At 43.3% G+C, this 14142-nt stretch overlaps 1 protein-coding gene across 1 annotated transcript in view; it reads right to left on the reverse strand.

The window, feature by feature from the left end:
* LOC138361466 (F-box DNA helicase 1-like) overlaps positions 1–12539 on the reverse strand; it is a 54443-nt gene extending 41904 nt beyond the window's left edge. The window contains exons 1-7 of the mRNA XM_069320797.1: positions 12466–12539; positions 12119–12282; positions 10510–10657; positions 7628–7748; positions 6803–6943; positions 5856–6049; positions 3983–4069 (exon numbers count right to left, since the gene is read on the reverse strand). Of these exons, the coding sequence (XP_069176898.1) occupies positions 3983–4069; positions 5856–6049; positions 6803–6943; positions 7628–7748; positions 10510–10657; positions 12119–12282; positions 12466–12539 (929 nt within the window). The remainder of the gene's footprint in view (positions 1–3982; positions 4070–5855; positions 6050–6802; positions 6944–7627; positions 7749–10509; positions 10658–12118; positions 12283–12465) is intronic.
* Positions 12540–14142: the final 1603 nt, after the last annotated feature.

Raw genomic sequence — 14142 nt, forward strand, 5'->3', positions numbered from 1 at the left:
TGGTGTAATAATATAGTGGCTTAATAGTTATATATAATTTATAATATTTTAAATAAAATCCTAGTGCTTTAAAAACCTAGCTGTGTAATAAACAAGTAATGAAATATACTAGTAGTGAGACAACCTTGTGGTGTAATAACCTAGTGGTGAAATACCCTAGTGGTCTAAAAACCGAGTTTAGTATTAACTTGGTTTTGTAATTCCCTAGTGGTATAATGCACTAGTTGGGTAATAACCCTAGTGGTGTAAGAACCTTGCGGAGAAATACCAAGTGGTGTAATAAGCTAGTAGTGTAATAACCTTGTGGAGTAATACCATAATGGTGTAATAACCTAGTGGTGAAATACCCTAGTGGTCTAAAAACCGAGTTTAGTATTAACTTGGTTTTGTAATTTCCTAGTGGTATAATGCACTAGTTGGGTAATAATCCTAGTGGTGTAAGAACCTTGCGGAGAAATACCCAAGAGGTGTAATAAGCTAGTAGTGTAATAATCTTTTGGTGTAATAACCTTGTGGAGAAATAACATAATGGTGTAATAACCTAGTGGTGAAATAATCTAGTATTGTAATAATTTAGTGGAGTAATAACCTTGAGGTGTAATAACCAAATGGAGTAGTGGTGAAATAAGCTGGTGGTATAATAACCTAGATTAGTAATAACCTATTGGATTAATAACCTATTAATGTACTAACCTCGAAGTGCAATAACCTAATTGAGTAGTAACTTAGTGGTGTAATAGCCAAGAGGTGTAGTAAGCTGGAAGTGTAATAACCTAGTGGCATAATAATTGGCGTAATAAGCTAGTTGTGTAATAGCATAGTGATGAAATAACCTAGTGGTGTAATAGCCAAGAGGTGTAGTAAGCTGGAAGTGTAATAACCTAGTGGCATAATAACCAATTGGCGTAATAAGCTAGTTGTGTAATAGCATAGTGATGAAATAACCTAGTGGTGTAAGAACCATGTAGAGTAATAGCCTAGTGGTGTAAGAACCATGTAGAGTAATAGCCTAGTGGTGTAAGAACCATGTAGAGTAATAGCCTAGTGGTGTAAGAACCATGTAGAGTAATAGCCTAGTGGTGTAAGAACCATGTAGAGAAATAGCCTAGTGGAGTAAGAACCATGTAGAGTAATAACCTAGTGGTGTAAGAATCATGTAGAGTAATAACCTAGTGGTCACACACAGAGATCACACTAACGTGATGCATCAAATGAACAAATCCACAAGGGCAGTGACGAGGATTCGAACCTGCGTCTGGGAGCATCCCAGACACTGCCTTAATCGACTGAGCTACGACAGAGTAAAATGGGTTGAAACCGAAGTTGTACTGAACTTATAGGATCCCGTAGCATCTCCGAGGTACAAACCAGGCTTTTACACAATCCCCCCCCCCCCCTGCACCCGAGCAGAATGGATTTGTTCAACCTAGTGGTGTAATAATCTATTGGTGTAAAATCCTGCTGGTGTAGTAACCTTGTGGTGTAATACCCTAGTGGTGTAATAATCTATTTGCTTAATAACCTAGTGGTTTAAAACCTACTTTTGTAATAAACCAGTGGTGAAATACGCTAGTGGTCTAAAAAACGAGTTTAGTATTATCTTGGTTTTGTGGTATAGTGGTATATATAGTATTATACCCTAGTGGTATAATACACTAGTTGTGTAAGGGTGAGAGGGTGTGTTAGCCGGAGCTCCTGAGTGTAGTTATATTATCATAGCAATATGGAAGTTGTAGTGAGGGACCTGATGACTCTAGTTGGAGCCCTGAAGACAGAGTTGGACTCTTTACGGGAGGAGGTACTACAGCTGAAACGACAACAAGAAGAAACGAAGGAGACCAGTAGTAAAAAGATCTCGTCTTGGAAAGTTGAAAAGTTCAGGGGAAGAAGAAGACTTTGATAAAGCCGCCTACAGACACCCTAAGAACTTCTAATTCATTTGTCATATTGGAGGACGAGTGCTGTGGTGAGACTGCAGATCACGCGAAAGGGAAAGCAATGAAGCGCAGGCCCCTCAGAGAGTAAAGGAAGTACCTAAGCGAACTTTAGTTGTGGGAGATTCCCAGATATGATATTTGGATAGAACGTTTTGTGCTAAAGATTGTGAATATCAAATAAATGTATTAACACTATTTCACAAAGATAGATATATTAGACGAGGAGGGGAGTAGCCATATATGTTAGGGACAATTTGAAATGTAGTCTCAAAGAAAGTTTTCAAAACTGAGCCACATACAGAAACTATTTGGATGGAATTAAACGAAAAAGCAAATAATATTATAATAGGAGTTATATATAGGCCACCAAATTTAGACAGAATGGAAGCAAAGCATCTATGGGATGAAATATCTAGAGCATCTATATCTAACAGTACTTATGTCATGGGTGACTCTAATTTTAGTGGAATAAACTGGTTAAACAAAACAGGGAATAATGAAGCAGAAGATTTTCTAGAATTAATTGACGATTGCTTTCTTGCGCAACACATTAAGGAACCAACGCGGGGAAATAATATTTTAGATTTAGTGTAAACTAACAGGGAAACACAAATTAAGGACATCGAAATAGGGAGTGAGCTAGGGAACAGTGATCATGAAGAAATCAGGTTTAGCATTGAATGGAATATGTCTGTAGGAGAAAATTCTGTTAGTGCCTGACTTTCGAAAAGCTGATTTCAATAGCCTAAGAAATTTTTTGGGTCAAATAGATTGGAAAGTCTTGGGAATAGGGTGTGGGCCTGTCTTGGAGCAAGACGTGAACCCAGCGATAGGTGACGTAAAATGGGTTTTCGATGTGGATTCAAAATATATAACCTATTTAAAAATATTCTAAGCAAAGCCCAGGAATGTAGTATACCATATAAATTGAATAGATCGAATACTAATAATCCAAAGTGGATAACAAAGGATCTGAGGAACCTTATAGGTAAAAAGAGAGCGTGGTACAAAAAGGATTAAGAATTGGGAAGTCAGTTTAGAACAGGAATTCGTACAACTGGTTAGAAATACTAAAAAAGAGATAAAGAAAGCAAAAAGAAACTTTCAAGTTCGCATAGCAGAGCAAGCGAAGACAAATCCTAAAGGGTTTTTCCAGCTATACCGGTTGTATAGCTGGTTTTTCCAGCTATACCGGTTGTATAGCTGGAAAGGGTTTTTCCAGCTATACATGTTGTGTGTCACTATTATGCTGTACAAGCAGCTGTCATACATGCTGGACATGCAGTGTATCACAGTTAAGCCGTACAAGCAGCTGTTATTCATGCAGAACATACAGTGTCACTGTTAAGCCGTAAAAGCAGGTATCATACATGCTGGACATGCAGTGATTCCCTGCATGTATGACAGTAGATGTCATAAATGCAGGAAATGCAGTGTATAACTGTTAAGCTGTACATGCAGCTGCCATACATGCTCGACATGCAGTGTATCACTGCTAAGCCGTACAAGCAGGTGTCATAAGTGCAGGACATACAGTGTGTCACTGTTAAGCCGTACAAGCAGGTGTCATACAAGCAGGACATACAGTGTGTCACTGTTAAGCCGTACAAGCAGCTATCATACATGCCGTACATGCAGTGTGTCACTGTGAAGCTGTCATACATGCAGTATATCGTTAAGCTGTATATGCAAGATATACAGTGTGCCACTATTAAGCTGTAATAGCAGCTGTCATTCATGTAGGACAAACAGTACGTGTGTCCCTATTAAGCTGTACAATCAGCTACTATACATACAGGAGAGGCAGTGTTTCACTCATAAGCTATACAGATAGCTGTCATACATACAGATAATTAATTCCAAGGGAGTTAAGTGTCCAATGACTTAAATGATCAACATGAAACATAATATTATACCAGACTTTCACACATCAATTCTCTAATGTTTGTGATGACATATTTAAATTAGACATTGAGAAAATAATGTAGTAATTTAGTGACCATATTTCAACACATCCTACTGTTCATTGCCTTTGCTGGTCTTACCTGGTTTTTGACTGGTTACATAAGTCGATGAACTTAGATATATCAATCAGACCAAATGTGTCCTCCAATTTATTAATTGACGAAAACCTGAAAAACAAAAGAACAAAACATTATTGAATAATAATTTCTTCCAAACCAACCATAAAGATTTGTTGCTCTTTTGAAATCCCTAATCCAAACACTGAAATGTCAGATTTCTTGAAATATTAAGATATATTTGTTTTGTCCATCACATTGATGAAGACTGGTGCGGGCGAATAGTTTCCTCATGAACCTGGAGAACAGCAGGAAGTTGCTTTAGTACAACTGCCATCAACTGTAGATCAGTCAGGTTCGTATATGACTATTACATTTCCAAGGCCAAGAAGAGAGACGGAGTTAAGATCAAGCACGCGACAACAACACTGCCAAGTGTGAGGTTCAGATAATCTTACACCAGCACCAGAGCTTTAGTTTGAGGCTCTAGTGTGCGTGTAGCCACCAGGCAGCCCTATAGTGTGAGTGAAGCTGCCAGGCAGCCCTATAGTGTGAGCGTAACCACCAGGCAGCCCTATAGTGTGAGTGTAACCACCAGGCAGCCCTGTAATGTGAGTGTAGCCGCCAGGCAGCCCTATAGTGTGGGTGTAGCCACCAGGCAGCCCTATAGTACGAGTGCAGCAACCAGGCAGCCCTGTAATGTGAGTGTAGCCACCAGGCAGCCCAATAGTGTGAGTGTAACCACCAGGCAGTCCTGTAATGTGAGTGTAGCCACCCGGCAGCCCTGTAGTGTGAGTGTGGCCACCAGGCAGCCCTGTAGTGTGAGTGTGGCCACCAGGCAGCCCTGCAGTGAGAGTGTAGCCAACAGGCAGCACTGTAGTGTGAGTTTAGCCACCAGGTAGCCCTATAGTGTGAGTGTAGCCACCAGGCAGCCCTATAATGTGAGTGTAGCTACCAGGCAGCCCCTATAGTGTGAGTGTAGCTACCAGGCAGCACTATAGTGTGAGTGTAGCCACCAGGCAGCACTATAGTGTGAGTGTAGCCACCAGGCAGCCCAATACTGTGCGTGTAGCCACCAGGCAGCCCTATAGTCTGCGTGTAGCCGCCAGGCAGCCCTGTAATGTGAGTGTAGCCACCAGGCAGCCCTATAGTATGAGTGTAGCCACCAGGCAGCCCTGTAATGTGAGTGTAGCCACCAGGCAGCCCAATAGTGTGAGTGTAACCACCAAGCAGCCCTGTAATGTGAGTGTAACCACCCGGCAGCCCTGTAGTGTGAGTGTAACCACCAGGCAGCCCTGTAGTGTGAGTGTAACCACCAGGCAGCCCTGTAGTGTGAGTGTAGCCACCAGGCAGCCCAATAGTGTGAGTGTAACCACCAGGCAGCCCTGTAGTGTGAGTGTAGCCACCAGGCAGCCCTGTAATGTGAGTGTAGCCACCAGGCAGCCCTGTAGTGAGAGTGTAGCCACCAGGCAGCCCTATAGTGTGAGTGTAGCCACCAGGGAGCCCTATAGTGTGAGTATAGTCACCAGGCAGCCCTATAGTGTGAGTGTAGCCATCGGGCAGCCCCTATAGTGTGAGTGTAGCCACCAGGCAGCCCTATAGTGTGAGTGTAACCACCAGGCAGCCCTATAATGTGCGCATAGCCACCAGGCAGCCCTGTAGTGTGAGTGTAGCCACCAGGCTGCCTTGTAATGTGAGTAGCCACCAGGCACCCTGTAGTGTGAATGTAGCCACCACACAGCCCTGTAGTGTGATTGTAGCCACCAGGCAGCCCTGTAGTGTGAATGTAGCAACCAGGCAGCCCTGTAGTGTGATTGTAGCCACCATGCACCCTGTAGTGTGAATGTAGCCACCGGATAGCCAAATAGTATGATTGTAACCAGCATGCTCAACTTACTTTGTTCCAATTTGTGCTAAAGCCATAGACTGAGCAGTGTTCACCGTAACATTGATGGGGAATGTTTGTGAACATTGTTCTTCGAGTGACTTAGTGGGGACAAGCAGGAGAAACCTTGTGTGTGGTCGCTCTTGGCACAACCTCCGCAGGGTTGTAGTCTTGCCTGCTCCTGCAAAGGCGTCGATCTTCACAACCTGGACAATAATTATAACATTATTCACAAACTGGACAACCATCTTTAATGTCATTGACAATTAGCATATCTATTATTCTAGGTGTCAGACCCTAGACAACAAATTAAAAATATAATTCATAACCTGAACCACCAGTTATAACATAATTCACAGCCTTACAACAATTATAACATCCTCAAAGTTCAGGCAATTATTATATCATCATTCACAACCTTGACAACAATAATACAATCATTCACAACATGGACGGGAAATATAACATCCATTGAAACCTGGACAACAATTATGACATCATTCACAACATGACAATTATTTTAGCATCATTCACAACCTGACAACAATTATCTGCTTGATTATAATATTGCCTGCTTGCAGGCGATGAGTCACAATAACGTGGCTGAAGTATGTTGACCAGACCACACACTAGAAGTTGAAGGGACGACGACGTTTCGGTCCGTCCTGGACCATTCTCAATCGACTTGAGAATGGTCCAGGACGGACCGAAACGTCGTCGTCCCTTCAACTTCTAGTGTGTGGTCTGGTCAACATTACCTGCTTGAATTATATCATTCTTCACAATCTGGACAACAATTATAACATTCTTCTCAACCCGGTACTGTAACTGTACAACCCGGTGTTTACTGTAAGTACACACGTAGTGACGTTACTTATATGACTGTCTTCTGTAAGTTCACAAGTAGTAACGTTACTTATATGACCGACAGTAAAAACACACATTGCGAAGTTACTTACATGACTATGTAAGAAGATGACCTTCTGTGTTCTATGTTGACCTGACGCCACCTGCTGCCGCTGTTGACCCACAGACACCTGCTGCAGCTGTTGACCCAACGCCACCTGCTGCCGCTGTTGACCCACAGACACCCGCTGCCCCTGTTGACCCACAGACACCTGCTGCTACTGTTGACCCACATACACCTGCTGCCCCTGTTGACCCTCAGACACCTACTGCCACTGTTGACCCTCAGACACCTGCTGCCGCTGTTGACCCTCAGACACCTGCTGCCCCTGTTGACCCTCAGACACCTGCTGCCGCTGTTGACCCACAGACACCTGCTGCCGCTGTTGACCCTCAGACACCTGCCGCTGTTGACCCACAGACACCTGCTGCCGCTGTTGACCCACAGACACCTGCTGCCACTGTTGACCCACAGACACCTGCTGCCGCTGTTGACCCTCAGACACCCGCTGCCGCTGTTGACCCACAGACACCTCCTGCCGCTGTTGACCCTCAGACACCCGCTGCCGCTTTTGACCCACAGGCACCTGCTGCTGCTGTTGACCCACAGACACCTGCTGGAGCTGTTGACCCGCAGACACCTGCTGCCGCTGTTGATCCTCAGACACCTGCTGCTGCTGTTGACCCTCAGACACCTGCTGCCTCTGTTGACCCACAGGCACCTGCTGGAACTGTTGGCCCACAGACACCTGCTGGAGCTGGTGACCCTCAGACACCTGCTGCAGCTGTTGACCCACAGACACCTGCTGCAGCTGTTGACTAACAGGCACCTGCTGGAGCAGGTGACCCTCAGACACCTGCTGCCACTCTTGACCCACAGACACCTGCTGCAGCTGTTGACCCCCAATCACCTGCTGTAGGTCTTCGTGATAATTTATTCCTGCAGTTCTCCATCTGTTCTCATACAGGTGTAGTGTATAATTCACCATGTAGTAGTACCTGTAAGTAAATCATAGAAGTAGTATATAATACACCATGTGGTAGTTCCTCTAAGATTATCATAGAGAAATTGTATAATACAACAGGTTGAAGTAGCTCTAAGGTTATCATAGTGAAAGAGAATAATACACCTGGTGGTGGAACCTGTATGGCTTTTCATAGTGGTAGTGCATAATGCACTAGGTGGTAGTACTTGTAATGTTATCAAAGAGGTAGTGTATAATACACCATACAGAAGTTAGTACCTGTAAGGCTATCATAGCGGTAGCGTATAATACACTAGGTTGTAGTACCTGTAAGTTATCATAGAGGTAGAGTTTAATACTCCAGGTGGTGGTACTTATCGGAAAAACAACCCCATTTATTAACTTTCAATACATTTGACAAATATTCTTCCTGTTTATTTACTACTAACAAGATAACTCAAAGAAAACGAGATTGCCATGGATTTTTCCCTCAGAAGAACACGAGGAAATCATTGCAATATGTCACCATTAACCTCACCAGCTAATAATATCGTGAATTCTTCTTAAAACATCAGTCTCTGGACTGTAAACATCATAAAAATATTTCCCTTGAACGAACTTAAATTAACTATAATTACTAAAATTGATTAATTATTAACCCTCTTTCTACTTCTTGATAAAACACCATCTGATGTTCACACCAATGTGGAAGACTCACTGCTATGACGCTACTTGTTACAAAAGTCCCTAGACTCTACTTTGTCAGACACTCAACCTGTTAGAACTGTCCCAAGTCCGGACCTGTTACAACTTATTCCATCTGTTACGTCAGATTTCTGTGACGCTCAACTTGACACGTCAGGTCGTTCTGATGTTACACTCTGTACGTCAGGTAACTGTGACGCTACACTTCGTACGTCTGGTTATTTTGACGCAACACTTGGTACATCAGGTATATGTGACGCTACACTTCGAACTTGAGGTCACTTTGACGCTACACTTGGTACGTCAGGTCATTTTGACGCAACAATTGGTACGTCAGGTCATTGTGACGCAACAATTAGTACGTTAGGTCATTGTGACGCAACACTTGGTACGTCAGGTCATTGTGACACTACATTGGTACATAAGGCCATTGTGACGCTACACATGGTACGTCAGGTCACTGTGACGCTACACTTGGTACGTCATGTCATTGTGACACTACACTTGGTACGTCATGTCATTGTGACACTACACTTGGTACGTCAGGTCATTGTGACACTACACTTGGAACGTCAGGTCACTGTGACGCTACACTTGGTACGTCATGTCATAGTGACACTACACTTGGTACGTCAGGTCATTGTGACACTACACTTGGTACGTCAGGTCATTGTGACACTACACTTGGTACGTCAGGTCATTGTGACACTACGCTTGGTACGTCAGGTCATTGTGACACTACGCTTGGTACGTCAGGTCACTGTGACGTTACACTTAGTACGTCAGGACATTGTGACGATACACTTGGTACGTCAGGTCATTGTGACATTACATTGGTACGTCAGGTCACTGTGACGCTACACTTCGAACGTCAGGTAACTGTGACGCTACACTTGGTACGTCAGGTCAATGTGACGGAACACCTGGAACGTCAGGTCATTGTGAAACGACAATTTGTCAGGTAACTGTGACGCTACACTGGGTGCATCAGGTCACTCTGACACCTGACGTTGTGTGATAGGTCATTGGTTCGTCAGGTCACTGTGACGCTACTCTTCGTACGTCAGATTACTGTGACACTACACATTGTACTTCAGGTTTCTTTGACACTAACCAAGTACGCAGATCTACCCAGTGCCCAGATCATCCCGGTTCCCAGACTAACCCAGTGACCAGATCAACACAGTGCTCAGATCATCCCGGTTCCCAGTCTAACTCAGTACCCAGATCAACACAGTGCTCAGATCATCCTGGTTTCCAGACTAACCCAATGCTAAGACAACCCAGTGCCAAGACAATCCAGTGCCAAGATCAACCCAAGACCCCAGATCAGCCCAGTGCCCAGATCAACCCAGTGCTCAGAGTAACTCAATGCCCATATCAACCCATTGCTCATATCAACCCAATTCCGATATCAACCTAGTACCCAAATTAGCCCAGTTCCCTAATCAAACCAGCACCTAGATCAACCTGGTGCCCGGATCGATCAAGTGCCCAGATCAACCTGGTACCCGGATCAACCAAGTGCTTGGTAAGACGGGCATCATTAATCTAATGTCGATACATCCGTGCTGGATCCCACCCTATGTCAACACAACCTGGAAACATGCCTGGGAATTGAATATTTTACGTCATTAATATAGTGCCAGAGTTTCCACCAACTTGATGGTGGTGACAATGGGAGCCGACCACTTTATAGTTAGATAATAAAGCAGACCCAATCCGACTGTGTTGGACAAATACACCTCGGTAATCACTTTACAAAACTGGGTGAGGCTATGCAAGCGTATTGCCTTTGACATTGGACAGACATCTCTCTCTTTTTTTGTATTTTGATTACAAAGGTCACATAATAGTGGAATTCCAGAGACTCTTCTGGTCCCATACCACCAAGTTCGTGAGGGTCACCTTGCTATCCGACATTCTTTTAAAGGGGCAATTCGACAAACCTCATTGCATCTATATAACGTTTCTTATATATTATCCAGATGAGATTACTATTGTTGCTACTATTGTGATCATTTATACTTTTTATCGTGAAACTTCTCACCACAAGAATAACCCGAACATAATAATAATAGTTAACTCACCTTGTTGGAAAACAGAAGTGATCTGTGCAGTAAATCAGAAGGGAAGCTAAGCAGTAGAAGGCCTCTGTGACATCAACATAAGTGAGGGGAGAGTGAGGGTGAAGCAGCAGGTGGACCGCCCCCTCCACGTCCCACACGTCCTCCGACACTGCCAACATCAAATCATTGCTAATACACTTCCCTCACATTATACGGAATAGGTGAATTATGGAGTATATTTCCTTGTCCATATTCAATTAACATTTCCACCTGTATAACATTTATTGTTGCTTATCAGCAAGGATGAGTAAACAGCCTGGCTGTGGAAAGTATTGGCTATCTAAAAACAATAAAAAAAGGCATCTTCCTACTTGGCCCATACGTGACACCTCCTATTTATACTCAACCTAACTCAGTTCGATACATACAGAAATCACTATTCCGTGATATATCAAATGAATAAATTTGATCATAATTATAATGGGTACCACAATCCACAATCAAGGTAAGGATAACACGATCAATGGGATGAGAACGCGAGCTAAGGGCAGGAAAACATGATCAAGATTAGGATATCATGATCAATGGGATGAGAACACGTGCTAAGGGAAGGAGAACACGATCAAGGGGAGGGTAACACGTGCTTAGGGGTTTAGAACACAATCATGGGGAGGATAACACGATCAATGGAATGAGAACGTGAAATAGGGGGAGGAGAACACGATCAAGTGGAGGGGAACACGATCTATGGGATTAAAACACGAGCTAGGGGGTGAAGACCAAGAGGAAATGGAGGAAAGCCGGATCAAGAGAAGGAGAACAGGATCGGATCAAAGGGAACTTTGGCAATGAGAGGTGAACAAGAGCAAGAGGAAGAGTACAGTATCAGTGGGACGAGAACCGGAAGAAGAGGAGGAGAACTGCAGAAAGGAAAGGCGAACTGGAGAATGGGGAGGAGAACAGAAGCAAGGGGAGGAAAACAGATGCAAGGGAAATAGAACAGAAACGGAACAACTAGAACTGGGGCAACGGGAGGAGAACAAGAGGAAATGTAGGAAATCCGGAGCCAGGGAAGGAGAACAGGATCAGGACAACGAGAAGGTGAGCTGAGAGGAGGGCAATAAGAGATGAACAAGAGCAAAGGAGGAGAAGAGTATTAGTACGAGAACGGGAGAAAGAAAAGGACAACAGAAGAAAGGAGAGGAGAACAGAAGCTAAGGGAGGAAATCAGAAGCAAGGGAAGGAGAACGGAAGCAATGGATAGTGAACAGAACAGCTAAAACAGAAAAAATGGGAGTAGAACAGGAACAGGTGGAGTATAGCAATAGCATAGGAGGAGAAGAATAACAGTTGGAGGAGAACAGAAGAAAGGGAAGGAGAGCAGGACATAGTGGGAGGGAGAACAGAAGGAAGGGAAGGAGAACAGGAGAAAGGGGAGGAAAACATGAGCAATTGAAGGTGAACACGAGCTATGGAAGAACAGGATAAAAGTGAGGAGAACACGAACAACTAGAGGAGAACTGCAGACTGGGGAAGGAGGAGGAAAGAGAACAGGACCAAGTGGAGGAGAACAGGAGCAAGGCAGGAAAATAAATACAATGAGAGGAGAACATGAGCATGGAACACCTACGGAACACAATGAGGGTAGCGACGTGCCAGAGGTTGAAGGGTCTGGGCATGAGCGCCTCCTCCATGTTCTCCAGAGTATCACTTGCCAAGGTGTACAGTCTGTGTCTCTCAAGGACCAACTTGGTGGCTGCTCCAGCTCCTGGCCCCTGCCTGCTTCCCATCATCCTGCAATATTCACAATACTGTTAGTTATCCTTTACCCTTTCTTCTGGCACCTGCCTGCTGCCCGTCATCCTCCAATATCCACAACACCGTTAGTGATGCTCTATCATGCTGCTAATGTTGTCTCTTACATCTACATCTGTTACATCTAGAAAGGGCAGCTTCCCAGCATTCTCCCTCTCCTACATGAAACTAAACACAGAATTCTGCTCGAAAGCCTCCTTCAGCTGCTGCAGACCTCTGACATCAGGTTCCTGCATTGAATGAAGGAGGCATTCGAGAAGAATTCTGTATTGAGTTTCACGTACGAGATGGAGTATCATGGGACGCTACCCTTCCTAGATGTAACAGCCATGGAAATGAGAACAGGCTTCCACACTGCAGTCTACACTAAGGAAACTAACATAGAAATGTTCCTCGGTGCCAATAGTGACTGCCCAGACAGGTACAAGAGAAGTGTTGTCAATGATTACTTCGACTGTGCTCTCAGCCACAGCTCAGGATGGAAGGTGAAGTCGATGAAGAACTCTGTAGGGTAAGGCAGGTCCTAGTCAACAATGGCTACTCTAACGGTTTTGCTGAAGACGTCATAAAAAGAAAAGTGAAACACCATGCAACCTCTGAAGAGTCAAACACAACACAACACTTGTACCACCTATTAGACTATTTTACAGGAACTTCTTTTCGAAGGCTCATAAAACAGAGGAAAGAGTCCTGAGAGTTATTGTTGATAGGAACGTTAGCCCAACAAACAAAAATAAGAAAATACAATTGATAATTTACTATAAAACCAAAAAAACACCCAATCCCACTCATATACATGTCCAACCCGCGCTTGAAACATTCGAGGGACCCCACCTCCACCACGTTACACGGTAATTGGTTCCACAAATCAACAACCCTGTTACCGAACCAGTATTTACCCAAGTCTTTCCTAAATCTAAATTTATCCAATTAATACCCATTGTTTCGTGTTCTGTCTTGTGTTGATACTTTTAATAGCCCATTAATATCCCCTTTGTTGTGTCCATTCATCCACTTGTAAACCTCTATTATGTTACCCCTAACTCTTCGCCTTTCCAGTAATTGCAACTTAAGCTTTGTTAATGTTTCTTCATATGAAAGATTTCTAATTTGGGGAATTAACTTAGTCATCCTACGCTGGACACGTTCAAGTGAATTTATATCCATTCTATAGTACGGCGACCAAAACTGAGTTCCATAATCTAAATGGGGCCTAACCAGAGCAAGATATAACTGAAGAACCTCACCAAAGGATCTATCCTTTCCCTAATCTTTATTTGATATAACTGATAAAACCCTGTAGGATTTGTTTTTGCGTGCCCTGCAATACGAACTTCATGGTCTCTTTTTGCCATCCTTATCTCTATTTAAACTTTTCTAACCAATGGAATGAATTCTTGTTCTAAACTGCCTTCTCTATTTTAAGTCCTTTTGTAACAAGCTCTCTTTCTTCCTGTAAGGTTCTTCAGGTCATTTACTATCCATTTCGGGTCATTATTATTCGATCTATTGAATTTGTATTGTGTACTACGTTCCTGTGCTTTCTTATAATATTTGTATGTAAGTTATAATTTGATTCCACATCGAAATTCCCTTTTAACATCACCCATTGCAATGTTCACCTCTCGCTCCAGGACCAGCCCAATAGATTTTCCAATCTATTTCATCCAAAAAATTCCTAAGGCCATTTAAGTAAGCTTTATGGAATTCTTATAAGGATAGTTTTAAGAAGCCGCATCCTGCTGCCAGTCTGGAATTTTATATAGGTAGCATGATTAAAGTGGATGATTCTAAGGGATATCAATTAGGTATTTATTCAATAATCGGAGAGACGTTGGT

Source organism: Procambarus clarkii, chromosome 8, assembly GCF_040958095.1.
Source record: "Procambarus clarkii isolate CNS0578487 chromosome 8, FALCON_Pclarkii_2.0, whole genome shotgun sequence".
In the NCBI taxonomy this organism is placed as follows: domain Eukaryota; kingdom Metazoa; phylum Arthropoda; class Malacostraca; order Decapoda; family Cambaridae; genus Procambarus; species Procambarus clarkii.